This window comes from Hyaena hyaena, unplaced genomic scaffold, assembly GCF_003009895.1.
Source record: "Hyaena hyaena isolate Hyena2069 unplaced genomic scaffold, ASM300989v1 scaffold_155, whole genome shotgun sequence".
NCBI lineage: Eukaryota > Metazoa > Chordata > Mammalia > Carnivora > Hyaenidae > Hyaena > Hyaena hyaena.
Window position 1 is genome coordinate 2,212,375 of NW_024080787.1, and position 12,655 is coordinate 2,225,029.

Here is a 12,655-nt window from a genome sequence, read left to right on the forward strand (position 1 = left end):
CAGACTCTCAGAATTTGAAGGACAAAGTAATGAGAACTGCATTTTCTGAGCTCTTACCAAGTGCTTTTAAAAAAAATTGAGATGTAATTCACATACCATAAGTCATCCTTTTATTTATTCATTTTTTTCTTTTTTCTTTTAAATTTATTATTTCTAGGAGAGAGAGAGAGAGAGAGACAGCGTGAGCAGGGGAGGGTCAGAGAGAGAGGGAGTCACAGACTCTGAAACAGGCTCCAGGCTCTGAGCTGGCAGTCAGCACAGAGCCCGACGCGGGGCTCGAACCCACGAACCGCGAGATCATGACCTAAGCGAAAGTCGGACGCTTAACCGACTAAGCCACCCAGGTGCCCCTCAAACTAAGTGCTTTTTGAGGAATACCTTATTTAATCCTCACATAAGCCCTGAATGTTGGTGCTGGTATGTCCTGCCTCGGGCAGTTTGAGGCAGTGAGGTTCAGAGAGGTGAATCAAGGTCACACAGCTGGAAGCGCTGGGATTCTCTGGTTCATGGTCAGCAGGATCCTGTGATGCCTGCGAGGTGTTTCTGTTCAGTTTTAGCAGAGCCTTGCTGAGGACTGCTCCGCAGTAAACACTGCTGACTTGTCAGGGGCCCTGCAAATTTCGAGCTGCACAGGTGCCCTGTGATCTGTTCACCTGCTCTGGGGACGCACCTGGGGCTTATGGGAGGTCCTGACTGCCGCAGATTCATCCACAGATCTGGGACCAGCTGTTTCCCCTGCCTCCTGTGGATGCTGCTCTCAGCCTGTATCTCCTTGCTTTCCTGGGGGGGTCCCTGGGCTGCCTTTCTTGGATTTAGCACATCGACCTGTGTTCACCTACTGGTGAACTTTGCTTTTCCCACCTTCCCATGTGGCATGTCGGGTAAGTGTGCCAATCAGACAAGCCCAGGTTCAGGTCTGCTCTGGCACTCTGACTGTGTGGCTTTGGGCTTCTTTCTTTTTTCTTTCTTTCTTTCTTTCTTTCTTTCTTTCTTTCTTTCTTTCTTTCTTTCTTTCTTTCTTTCTTCTTTTCTCTTCTTTTCTTTTCTTTCTTTCCTTATTTGTTTATTTTTGAGAGAGAGAAAGAGACAGATTGCAGGTTGGGGGTGGGGGGAGGGACAGAGAGAGAGAGGGACACACAGAATCTGAAGCAGACTCCAGGCTCTGAGCTGTCAGCATAGAGCCTGACGTGGGGCTTGAACCCACAAACCACGAAATTATGACCTGAGCCAAAGTTGGACGCTTAAGTGACTGAGCCACCCAGGCGCCCCTTTGGGCAACTTTCTGAATTCTGAGCCTCTGTTCATTGGTAGTGGTGGATACTACCTATGGATATAGTGGTATGGTGGATGAGGACTGACCAGGAGAAGGGAGATGAGGAACCCAGCACCTCACACACTCCGGGAAGGGACCCGGCTCCACATGGTCCTCAGTGCACAGGCAGGCTGGCAGCCAGCCCCAGGAGGGGACAGGGAGCTTTGTGTGTCTTCTTGCCCCTGGAACCGTGGGAGGCTCCTGTGACTCAGTTCTGCTCAAGGAGGGGGATGTCAAGGCCAGGCCTCTGAGGTCTGGACCCCGACGAACCTTCCCATTCTCCCCGCTCTGCCCTTTGTCCTGCTCCGCATCCGCTGCTCTGGAAAAGCTGCCCCACAGGGCCAAGTGCATTCTCTACTCGGTGCCTGGGCACAGTCCTCAGCCCCTTCCCCAGATCTGCAACACAGACCTGCTGCCCCCTGGCCCTAGGGCTTGGATACCGGCCATGACTGTGGACCACCCTAAGTGGGTGCTGTAGCCCACGGCATGAGGCAGGAAGGGCAGCCATACTGAGGCGATGTGGGCCAAGCACCAGCGGACGTCCTCTGGCCGCAAGAGTGGAGTGTCAGGGTCCTGCCAGGGAAACGCTTTCTTTGTCGCTGCTGTGGCTCAGCCTTTCCCGGCTCTGCCCCCTCCTGCTTCTCGCATTGCAGCTTCTTCAGAGTTACTGGCACCACCCTGTGCTGCTGCTGCTGCTGTGGCCACTGCACCAGACGGAAGTTAACCCCAGGTGTGCTGGCGCCGGCAGCTGTGTGGCCAGCGATGAACAGCAGGGGCTCGTTGGCCGGAGGTGCTGAAGGAGGAGACCAGCTGCTTTGCTCCAGGCTGGTTTCCCCTCTGGAGTGTTTATCTCTTCTCCTTCCTCCCTGTCTGCCCAAACTTGAATGTAAAGTCTGTCCTGACCGCTAGGAGTTGTCTCCTCCTTTGGCTGTCTGGGCAGTGACAGTTGACCACGGAATGTGGCTTCTTTCTCACCGTGCACTTGACCTTGTCATTTCACGCAGATCATGTTTTCTCTTCTGCAGCCCCATGTCCTTCGCTACGCCCAGGCAGCCTCCTCTCTTGCTCCTGGCCTTGTCTGAGTCCTCAGGCTGCCTGGGAGCCATCCTGGGGGCAGGAACACGGGCGGTCGTGAGGGTATGAGGCAGCCAGGTGCTGGCCCGGACTAGCTGGGATGATGTTGGGCAAGTCCCTAGGGTGTCACGGGACTTCAGGCGCCACAGTGAGGAGCAGATGGAATGGGAGTAAAGCCGCCGCAGCAGGTGCCACGGGGCGCAGGCCGCTGATGCACACGCACACACACGTGTGCTCTGGGCCCACCCTTCCCCAGGGACAGCTTCTCCTGCAGCCCACCCAGGTCTGCGTTGTCATCAGAGCAGGCCTCTGTCCCTTCCCTGACGTGGCCGGCCCATCCCTTTCTGTCCTCACCTGGGGCTTGAGGTCCTACCTTCCGCCCCCCACCTCTGTCCACTCCTTCGGAGGAGAGCTGGCTGACCAGGGGGTCACTGGATACATTCTCCGAGCTCCGAGTGACCCCCACTGTTCCTCTTCCTGTGCCCCTGTGCTTTGTACCTTTCCCTCGAACCTCAAATACTCCCTCCTGGATTTTTGTGTGCCTCTGCTCAGCCTTTGCTCTCGGACAGGAGGGGGAGACAGGGGTGCATGCCCGAGATGGACTTCTGCCCCACCCCACCCCCCTTCAAGGGCTTGCTTATGAATCAGATTTAGCTGGAGAAAGGAAGCAGGCATGGGAGGCCAGGGCCTTCGGGCACCTAGACAAGCCTGGCGCCCCCTGGGTCTGCAGACCTTGGGGGTGCGGGGAGGCAGGTGGTCTGCCCCTCCACCCTAGTACCTACCTTGGATTCGCCAGGCTTGCACGCAGAGCGTTGTGTGGGCCTGGCGCCCCCTAGTGGTTGGGGGACTCTAGCTTCAATGACCCAGAGCTCTCCCTGTCTAAGGCTAGTAAAGGAGGCCAGGACATTGGGGATACTGGGCTTTGCTCCAAACCCCAGGAGGGCCATCTGACTCTCACTCTGCTTTCCTGGGAGCATTCAGGATCTTCCTGGCAGGAACATTTTGCTTCTCAGGGGCCCCATCCCTGCTTCAACAGCTGATACCTACTCCCCACCCTCCTCACTCAGCAGGCTGGGCTCAGAAAGCCATCTGGTGTATCCCCCGGCTCCTGGGCATATTTGTGTAGAAGAAGAAGCCTGGAATTAGGGTTGGGACCTTAGATTCCTGTTTGGGTTCCGTCTCCAGTTATCTAGATGTCCTTGGAGAAGTCCCTCAACATTCTCCGGCACCTCTCTCATGTTCCCCTGTGTATGGTTGCTGACTCCCGGTGATGTTTGCCCTTGGACACCCTCCCGTTGAGTGTGGGTGGAGACTGTGCAGAAGGTGTGACTCCCATGATTAGTTTATGTTATATGGCACAGTTGACCCTGAGAGAGATTAATCACGAGCCCCTTATTATTTTTATTACAACATTCTTTTTTCTGTTTATTTTTGAAAGAGAGAGATGGAGCATGAGCGGGGGTGGGGGGTGGAGAGGAAGAGATCAAGGGCAATACAGATTCCAAAGCAGGCTCCAGGCTCCAGTCATGAGCCCTTTAAAAGCAGAGACTTTGGTGGGGGGGTCCTGCCTGGCTCAGTCGATTGAGCTTCCGACTTCAGCTCAGGTCACGATCTTGTGGTTGGTGAGTTCAATCCCTGAATCGGGCTCCCTGCAGTCAGCACAGAGCTTGCTTCAGATCTTCTGTCCCCATCTCCCCTGCTTGTGCTCTCTCTCTCTCTCAAAAATAAATAAAACAAATAAAAGCAGAGACTTTTCTGTCTGCTGGCTGTAGAAGAGGAAATTAGAGATTCAAAGTGAGAGAGGAGTCTTCATAAAAGACATCTTCTGTTGCTCAGCCGTCTGAGCTGAGGGGCCACAGGACAAGACCTGAGGATGGCTTCTAGGAGCTGAGCTCAGTCACCAGCCAACAGTCAGCAAGACATCGGGGACCTCAGTCCTACAGCTGAGAGAAACGGAATTCTACCAACAACCGGTGAGCCTGAAAGAGAATCAGAGCCCCAGATGAGATCATAGCCTCGTATCACCTTGGATTTCAGCTGGTGAGACCCTAATCTGAGAGCCCAGTCATGCCTTACCTGGCCGTCTGACCTCTTAGAACTCAGCGATGATAAGCGGGTGCTCTTTTAAGCCAGTAAATTTGTGGAAGCTTGTTACACAGCAAAAGGAAATGAACACATCCTCTGTCCAAAGAGAAGAGGAGAATTGCACACACATGCAAAATAAAAATTTAAAAACGAGAAAAATTTGGGGCGCCTGAGTGTGTCAGTCAGTTAAGCGTCTGACTCTTGGTTTCGGCTCAGGTCATGATCTCACGGTTCCAGCTGACAGCACAGGGCCTGCTTGGGATTCTCTCTCTCTCCCTCGCTCTCTGCCCCTCCCCCACTATCATATACCTGCCCCTGCCCACGGGGGCTATCTGGGGTTCAGATCTGCATCAGCCATCCCGCTGACAGTCCCGCCTCCTGGCTACAGTGTAAATGTGTTACTTGCATGTTCCACATCCCTCATCCAAGCTTGCAGCCAGCCTGCGATGAGAGGGGAGACAGGGCACTGTTTGCTCTGAGCAGGGCTATGCTGGCGGCACTGGCGGCAGCCGGATCCCGCTTTGACTGAAGAAAGGAGCTCCCGGAAACCCACTGCTGGGACGCGGGGGCTGTGACTTCTGGAACTCCCTGGACTTTTGGGCATCTTTAGGGTCTGTCTAAATAACAGCTTTATTAGATAGAATTCACATACCATATAGTTCACCCATCTCAAGTGTACAATGGCATGGTTTTTAGTATATTCACAGAATTGTGCAACCATGACCCCAGGAGAAATGGCCCTGTACCCATTAGCAGTCACCCCCCCATTTCCCCCTGACTCCCCCTTATTCCCTGGCAGCTTCTTAGCCCTTCTGTGTCTATGGATTTGCCTATCCTAGGCGTTACATCCACATGGAATCCTACACTCTGGGGCTTTTGTTTCTGGCTTCTTTCACTCAGCATGGTGTGAAGACTCACCTGTGTTGTAGGATGCATCTGTACATCATTCCTTTTGTTTGTTAACTTTATAGAGATATAATTCACATACCATACAACTCACCCATTTAATGTGTACAATTCAGGGGCGCCTGGGCGGCTCAGTCGGTTGAGTGTCCAACTTTGGCCCAGGTCATGATCTCACAGTTCATGAGTTTGAGCCCCACATTGGGTTTTCTGCTGTCAGTGTGGAGCCTGCTTTGGATCCTCTGTCTCCCTGTTTCTCTCTGCCCCTCCCCGCTCTCAAAAATAAACATTAAAAAAAAAAAATAAAGTGTACAATTCAGTGGTGAGCACAGCATAACACACAGAGTTGTTCAATCACTATGTTGTGTACCTGAAACTAATGTAACATTGTGTGTCACCTATACTTCAAAAAAAAAAAACAAGCGTACTGTACACTGGTTTCTAGTATATTCACAGAATTTGTGTGACCCTCATCACAGTCTATTCTAGAACATTTCATCTTCCCCAAAAGAAATCCCATAACTGTCAGCAGGCAACTCCCTTTTTCCTCTTCTTCCCAGCCCCTGACAACCAGTCATTTAGCTGCCGTGTCTGTGGTGTTCCACTTAATGGAGTCATACACTCTCTGTCCTTTGGTGATGGATTTCTCTCACTGAGCATCATGTTTTCAAGGTTCATCCACATGGTAGCATGTATAGGTACTTCATTCCTCTTCCTGGCTGAGTAATACTCTTCTGGGTGGATAGACCACACTTTATGTATTCTGTTGCTGACTCATTCACTCCTTCTACCTGGAATTTGGGGGTGGGGATGGGGGAAGGGGGAAGGGGAGCAGTGGGAGAGGGAGGGAGCTGGGTGGGCTCATATTTTTTTTTTTTTTTAAATTTATTTCTAGGAGAGAGAGACACAGCGTGAGCAGGGGAGGGTCAGAGAGAGAGGGAGTCACAGACCGAAACAGGCTCCAGGCTCTGAGCTGGAAGTCAGCACAGAGCCCGACGCGGGGCAAGAACCCACGAACCAAGAGAACATGACCAAAGCAAAAGTCGGACGCTTAACCGACTAAGCCACCCAGGCGCCCCAAAGGGTGGGCTCATATTTGATAACACAGAGGAAGGAGGGTCAGGGTTCTGAGGTGTCCTAGGCCACACTGCAGTCACGGCTCTTTTCTCCAGGTCCATCCGAACCCCTCCCCATGCCTGCCTTCCAGAGCAGTATCTGCAGCCCAGCTGCAGGCGGGCCAGCTGTCTGTCAGCTCCATAGATGATAGTCTGCATTTCTAACACAGATCATCCACCAAGCAGTTATTTGATCACAGTCTTTACAGAGACACCTCCCCGCCTTTTATTTTTTTTTCAATGTTTATTTTCGAGAGACAGAGTGTGAGCAGAGGAGGGGCACAAAGAGAGGGAGACACAAAATCTGGAGCAGGCTCTAGGCTCTGTGAGCCTGATGTGGGGCTCGAACTCGTGAACCGTGAGATCATGACCTGAGCCGAAGTTGGACACTTAACCAGCTGAGCCACCTAGGCGCCCCAACCCCTGCCCCCTTTTAAAGGGCAAGTGGTCGGGACGCCTGGGTGGCTTAGTCGGTCAAGCGTCCGACTTTCGCTTAGGTCATGATCTCGTGGTTCGTGGGTTCAGGCCCCGCGTCGGGCTCTGTGCTGACTGCCAGCTCAGAGCCTGGAGCCTGTTTCAGTCTGTGACTCCCTCTCTCTCTGACCCTCCCCTGCTCACGCTGTCTCTCTCTCTCTCTCTCCTAGAAATAAATAAAAACCTTAAAAAAATTAAACCCATGGAAAATGGTAAAAAAATAAAATTTTAAAAAATAAAAAAATAAAATAAAATAAAGGGCAAGTGGTCTGCCGGTTGATGGTCATACCACCCGATCCTATGTAAAGGCATCTACCATAAAGCACAGCAAAGAACCCTACAATACACTGGCTCCTTTTCACCTGTGGCAGGTTTTAGCAGGAAGGGAAAAAGAGCTCGCTCTCCTCTGTCCCCGCCCCCTGCACATTGCCACCAAACCCGGTCATTCTCCCTGGTCTTGCTCACATGCCTCTGGTCACTGCTGCCCGTGGCAACCTGACATCAGTGATACCGGCAACTGCTCCTTATTAATGCTACAACATGCCAGGTGTATCACAGACTTCTTGCAACAGCCTGCAAGTTAGGGGCTGTAAGGCCTCTTTTACAGACAAGGGAGCTGAGTCAGGTTAAGGAAACTTGCCTGTGGTCACCCTCCTACCTGAAGCTGGGGTTCGAGTAGAACCTGGATCCTGAACCACACCATATGGCTTCTGGTCCTTTCTGGAACCCTATCGTCCAAAAAGCAGAGAGTGTGGGCAGACCGAGACGGGTCGAGGATTTGGCTGTGGGCGTGTCCCAGCTGCCAAGCAAAAAAACTTCAAGAAGGTCGCATACAGTGAAGACAGAAAACAGCTCCTTGGAGGGAACACCAGTGACTTCAGCAAGAGCAGTTTTCCCGGAGGAGTCGTGGGGGCCGGGCAGAGTGAAGGAGAGAGGGAACAAAACACCCACTTCAGGAAGTTTTGCTGTAAAGAACAGCAGGGAGAGAGTGTTAGCCTGGAAGGGGTGGAGGGTTGTGGGTGTTTTGTTTTGCTTTGTTTTTTAAATGGGAATCACACAGCTTGTTCTCGGTGAGGGAAAGGGTCCAATGGAGGGCACGCGGTACGGATGTAGGATAGAGGACACCCCTGAGGGGTTCTCCATGCACCTGCAGAGCGCAGACATTCATCCAGACGGGCCAGGGGCCAGATGGCAGGTTACAGGTGCGGGGGGGGTGTGTGTGTGTGTGTGCAGAGGCAGCAATAGGAGCACGCGGGGCTTCTCGTCCAGACGGTCCCGGGTTCTTAGGATCTGAAGTCACGCAGCTGAGCGAGGAGGTGGGGAGGTGATGACCGTCCTGACAGAGGAGAAGGTGGCGGGAAGAACAGACCTGGGTGACTGGAGGCTCCCTAGGGGGATTTGAAAATTACATCAGTCAGCCAGCTTGTGGGATTTCCTTTTCGCAGGGCTGTTCTGCTGAATCGGGAGGGTGGGGGAGGGGCAGGGCGGGGGTTGGACACACAAGGGAAGGAATGCGTTGAGGGGCTGTGAATTCTGAGCTGGGTAAGGAGGGAAGTGAGGCGATAAAGGGGCACAGGGCGTCGGCAGGACCTATGGGTCGAGCAAACTATAGCCCACGGGTCAAACCTCACCCACTGACCATTTTTCTTTTATTTTTTAAATGTTTATTTAGTTTCAGAGAGACAGAGAGAGAGAGCGAGAGAGCGCACAAGCAGGGGAGAGGCAGAGAGAGAGAATCCCAAGCAGGTTCCATACTGTCAGCACAGAGCCCGATGTGAGACTCAGTCTCACTAACTGTGAGATCATGACCTGAGGTGAAATCAACAGTCAGAAGCTTAACCAACTGAAAACCCAGGTGCCCCCATTTTTCTTTTTTTAATGGTAAAATGTATATAGTATAAAGTTGGCCATTTCCACCATTTTCTTTTTTTATTATATTTTTGTAAAATCTTAATTCCTATTAAGAGCCTTTATTCTTTTATTTTTTTAAATATTTAGTTTTGAGAGAGAGAGAGAGAGAACCAGTGGGGGAGGGGCAGAGAAAGAGGAGACAGAGAATCCAAAGTGGGCTCAGAGCTGATGGCAGAGAGCCTGATGCTGGGGCTCGAACTCAGGAACCATGAGATCATGACTTGAGCCGAAATCATGACTGACTGAGCCACGCAGACGCCTCTGCCTGCCGCCATTCTAAAGTGTACAATTTAGTGGCAACAATTACATTCCCAATGTTGTGCAACCATCAATACTATTTCCAAAATTTTTCCATCACCCCAAACATCATACTCCTTAAGCAATAACTCCCCCATCCCCCCCTCACCCCAGCACACAAACCCCCTCAGTTACCTCTGATCCACTTTTTGTCTCTGTGAATTTACCTGTCCTAGGTATTACATGCCAGTGTAATCATATAATGTGTGATCTTTTGTACCCTGGCTTAAAAAAGAAAACACATTTATTTTTATTTATTTGAGAGTGAGAGAGAGCGCAAGCGGGAAGGGCAGAGAAAGGGAGAGAGAGAATCCTAGAGTACTCCGTAGTGTCAGTGCAGAGCCCAATGCGGGATTCGAACCCATGAACTATGAGATCATGACCTGAGCCCAAATCAAGAGTCGGATGCTTAACTGACTGAGCCACCTAGGCGCCCCAGCTTATGTTTTTTTTTTTTTTTAAGTTTATTTATTTATTTTGTGTGAGAGAGAGAGAGAGCACGCATAGAGGAAGGACACAGTGAGAATCCTCGGCAAGCTTGACTATCAGCGCAGAGCCCAACTCAGGGCTGGAACCCAGGAACCATGAGGTCATGACTTGAGCTGAAGCTGGACAGTTAACGGGCTGAGCCACTCAGACACCCCAGTCCTGGCTTATTTTACTTTTCAAGGTTCATTGGTGCTGTGGTATATATTAGCACTTCATTCCTTTTTAACGCCAAATAATATTCCATTGTACAAATAGACCACATTTGCTTATCCTCTCTCATCAGTTGAAGGACAGTGGGTGGTGTGCACCTTTTAGCCACTGTGAATAATGCTGTTATGAACACTGGTATATAATTACCTGTTTGAGTCCCTGTTTTTATTCTAGAAGTGGAAATGGGGGAGCATATTACAACCTCTGCCAGGGTTTGTATGGCCCCGGAACTAAGAATGGTATGGTCCCCCCAAGACGTTCACATCCTAATCGGTGGAACCTGTTATTAAGTTACCTTATGTGGCCAAAGGGACTTTGAAGAAGATACAACTGAGGTAAGGATCTTGAGATGGGGAAATTATTCTGCACTGTCTGGGTGGGCTCAAGGTCATCATCAAAGAGACAGTGTGGGGGGGTGTCAGAGTCTGAGACGGAAATATGGTAATAGAAGCAGAGGTTGCAGTGACCTCCTGGAGGGGGTGGGGTGCCACCAGCCAAAAAACTTGGGCAGCTTCTAGAAGCTGGAAAAGGTAAGGAAAGGAGTCTCCCCTAGAACTCTCAAAAGGAAAGGAGCTTTGCTGACACCATGATTTTAGCCAAATGTAACCCTTTTGGACTTCTGACCTCCAGAGAATAAATTTGTATCAGCTTAGCGAGCCTTGTGTTATTTGTTACTGTAGCAATGGAAACCATCACAAATAACTTTTATACGCCCTTTACAGAAAAGGTTTGCTGACCTGGAGACTCAGGGGTAGAGTCTCTAAGGGATTTTGCAGAGGGCACAGTGGACCCTGTTTGGGAGTCCTGGAAATGGGGGACAGCTTGGAGTTTGAGGGCTTCTTGTGTCACTTCAGGAAAGAGGGCTAAGTGTTGGGAGGGAGCTGGAGTCGGGTGGTGGGGGCAGGGATGCTATTTCAGGCCTTGGGGAGGAGCAGATGAACCCCCAGCGGGCATTTTCGGCACCTGTGGCAGGAACGGCCAGGCCAGTCTGAGTGACAGCTCCCAGGTTCCACCAAAGCAGTTCTGTTAAGAGATAAGCACATTTCTCCCAGCTCTCACTCACTCATTCATTCACTCATTCATCCAGAGGCACTATAGACTTCGCTGGGTGTAAACAGTTCTGTGGCCTTCTATCCTATATTTCCTCCCAGGAAGTCATCATTTCCTGAGCACACTTCCTGTCCCCACAGTAAGGCTTTCCAGGGACTGTGATGTTAAATGGTTTGGGACCTGTACTGAGAGAAACTACCCAACAGGTTGCTTTCAGGATCGGAAAACATGCATGCAAAACTCTACAAGGTGCTGGCGAAATCTAATACTAATAATAGTTCCCGGAATAACAGTAACTCTTTTTATTAGTAGGAATAGTTTAATTAGGCGCGATTTGGGTGGAACCTTGAAGGCGGATGGGATTGGGAAAGGCAGTGGGCAGGAGGGAGGACATTCCAAGGCAGGCGTGGTCTTCCTGAGCCAGGGGCCAACCCTCCAGGAGCCAGGGGAGGGGACACGGGAGGGGGGACGGAAGCTGGCCACCACGGTCCCTCCCTCCCCGCCCTGGGCCGTCACCCGTAGCCAGAGCGCACCCTGGCGGAGGAGCAGGTCCCGTACTAGTTTAGCCATGAATGAGAAGCTGCGGCCCTGCGTCTCCTTCTGTCCAGCCTTCCCGCGGAGGGGGAGAGGGGGTGGGAAATAGGGGGGTACCCGGCAGCAGCCGCCAGACCTCCAGGTCGCGCTTGGCAGCCCGCTGCCGCGGCCGCTGCGGTCCTGGCCCGCCCCCACCCTTCTCTCCCCACCGGGGCCCCCGTTTCGTAAGGCAGCCTCAGAATCGGAGGCGCCCGGCGCGCCCCCCTTTGCTCTCTCCAGTCCGGCTGCGGGATTCCCAGGCTCCGGAGCCCGGGCCAGGCGGCCAACTGGGCAGGCAGGGAGGGAGGGGGCTGGCTGGCCTCCGAAGTCGGCCCCAAGTTACATGTGGGAAGAGGTTGCTGTGACGCAAGTTTCCAGGGGGCCCTGGGCTCTGAGGGAGCGCGCCAGAGCGGCTCCTCTCCGTGCAGCTGCAACCGTGCAAAAGAAAAAGCCCCGAGCAGCACCCCAAGCCTCCTTCGCCATCGCGCTCGCGGTGCAACTGCGCGCCCTCCGCCCCCCAGGGCCACCGAGCGCCGGGACCCCGCATCGGCCGGTCCCCGCCGGACCCCGGGCGCACGGGCTAGGCTCCCTCGCGGTGGCTGGCCCCTTTCTCTCCCTCTCTCTCTCTTTCTTTTTTTTTTTTTGCAACGCTTGCCAACCTGTCAGCTGATGGACCTCATCACCCATAGTGGCGCATGTAGCTCGGCCGCAGCTCGCTTCATTCACGCCGCGCCCCCCCAGCCGGCCCACTGCCCCCGGCTCCGGGTACCGGGGGGGTAGGCCCGCAGACCCAGGCCGCAACCAGTCCCCGGGGGCCCGCGCCCCTCTCACCCGGGCCTCGCGCCGCCCGGGGGGCGCTGCAAATAGTCCTTTGTTTACATGCAATTCCTTACTCCGCGGAAGGAGGCCGGGGGAGTGCTGAGTTTTCACCAGCTGTTTCCCGCCTTGAAACAGACATCTGATCAGCTGCAAACACACACACACATACACACGCCCGGGGAGGCAGGCCGGAGAGACCTCCCTCCCGCCCCTCCCGCCCGCCTCCCTCCCCTCGCCGCCGCCGCCGCCGCCAGCATCTGGGACCGGCCGTTTCTGCACCTCCGTCCGGCGCTGCCCTTTGATTCGGATTTCCATCTTGCATTCTCCGGCGGACCGCGGGACC

At 53.0% G+C, this 12,655-nt stretch overlaps 1 protein-coding gene across 1 annotated transcript; it reads right to left on the reverse strand.

The window, feature by feature from the left end:
- Positions 1-8,259: 8,259 nt before the first annotated feature.
- Positions 8,260-12,632, reverse strand: LOC120236473. Its single transcript, XM_039239298.1, has 3 exons — positions 12,153-12,632; positions 10,834-10,893; positions 8,260-8,351 (listed from the first exon to the last, which is right to left on the reverse strand). The coding sequence occupies exons 1-3, from the start codon at positions 12,625-12,627 to the stop codon at positions 8,260-8,262; spliced, it is 627 nt and encodes a 208-aa protein (XP_039095229.1). The 5' UTR covers positions 12,628-12,632.
- Between the last annotated feature and the right edge of the window lie 23 nt (positions 12,633-12,655).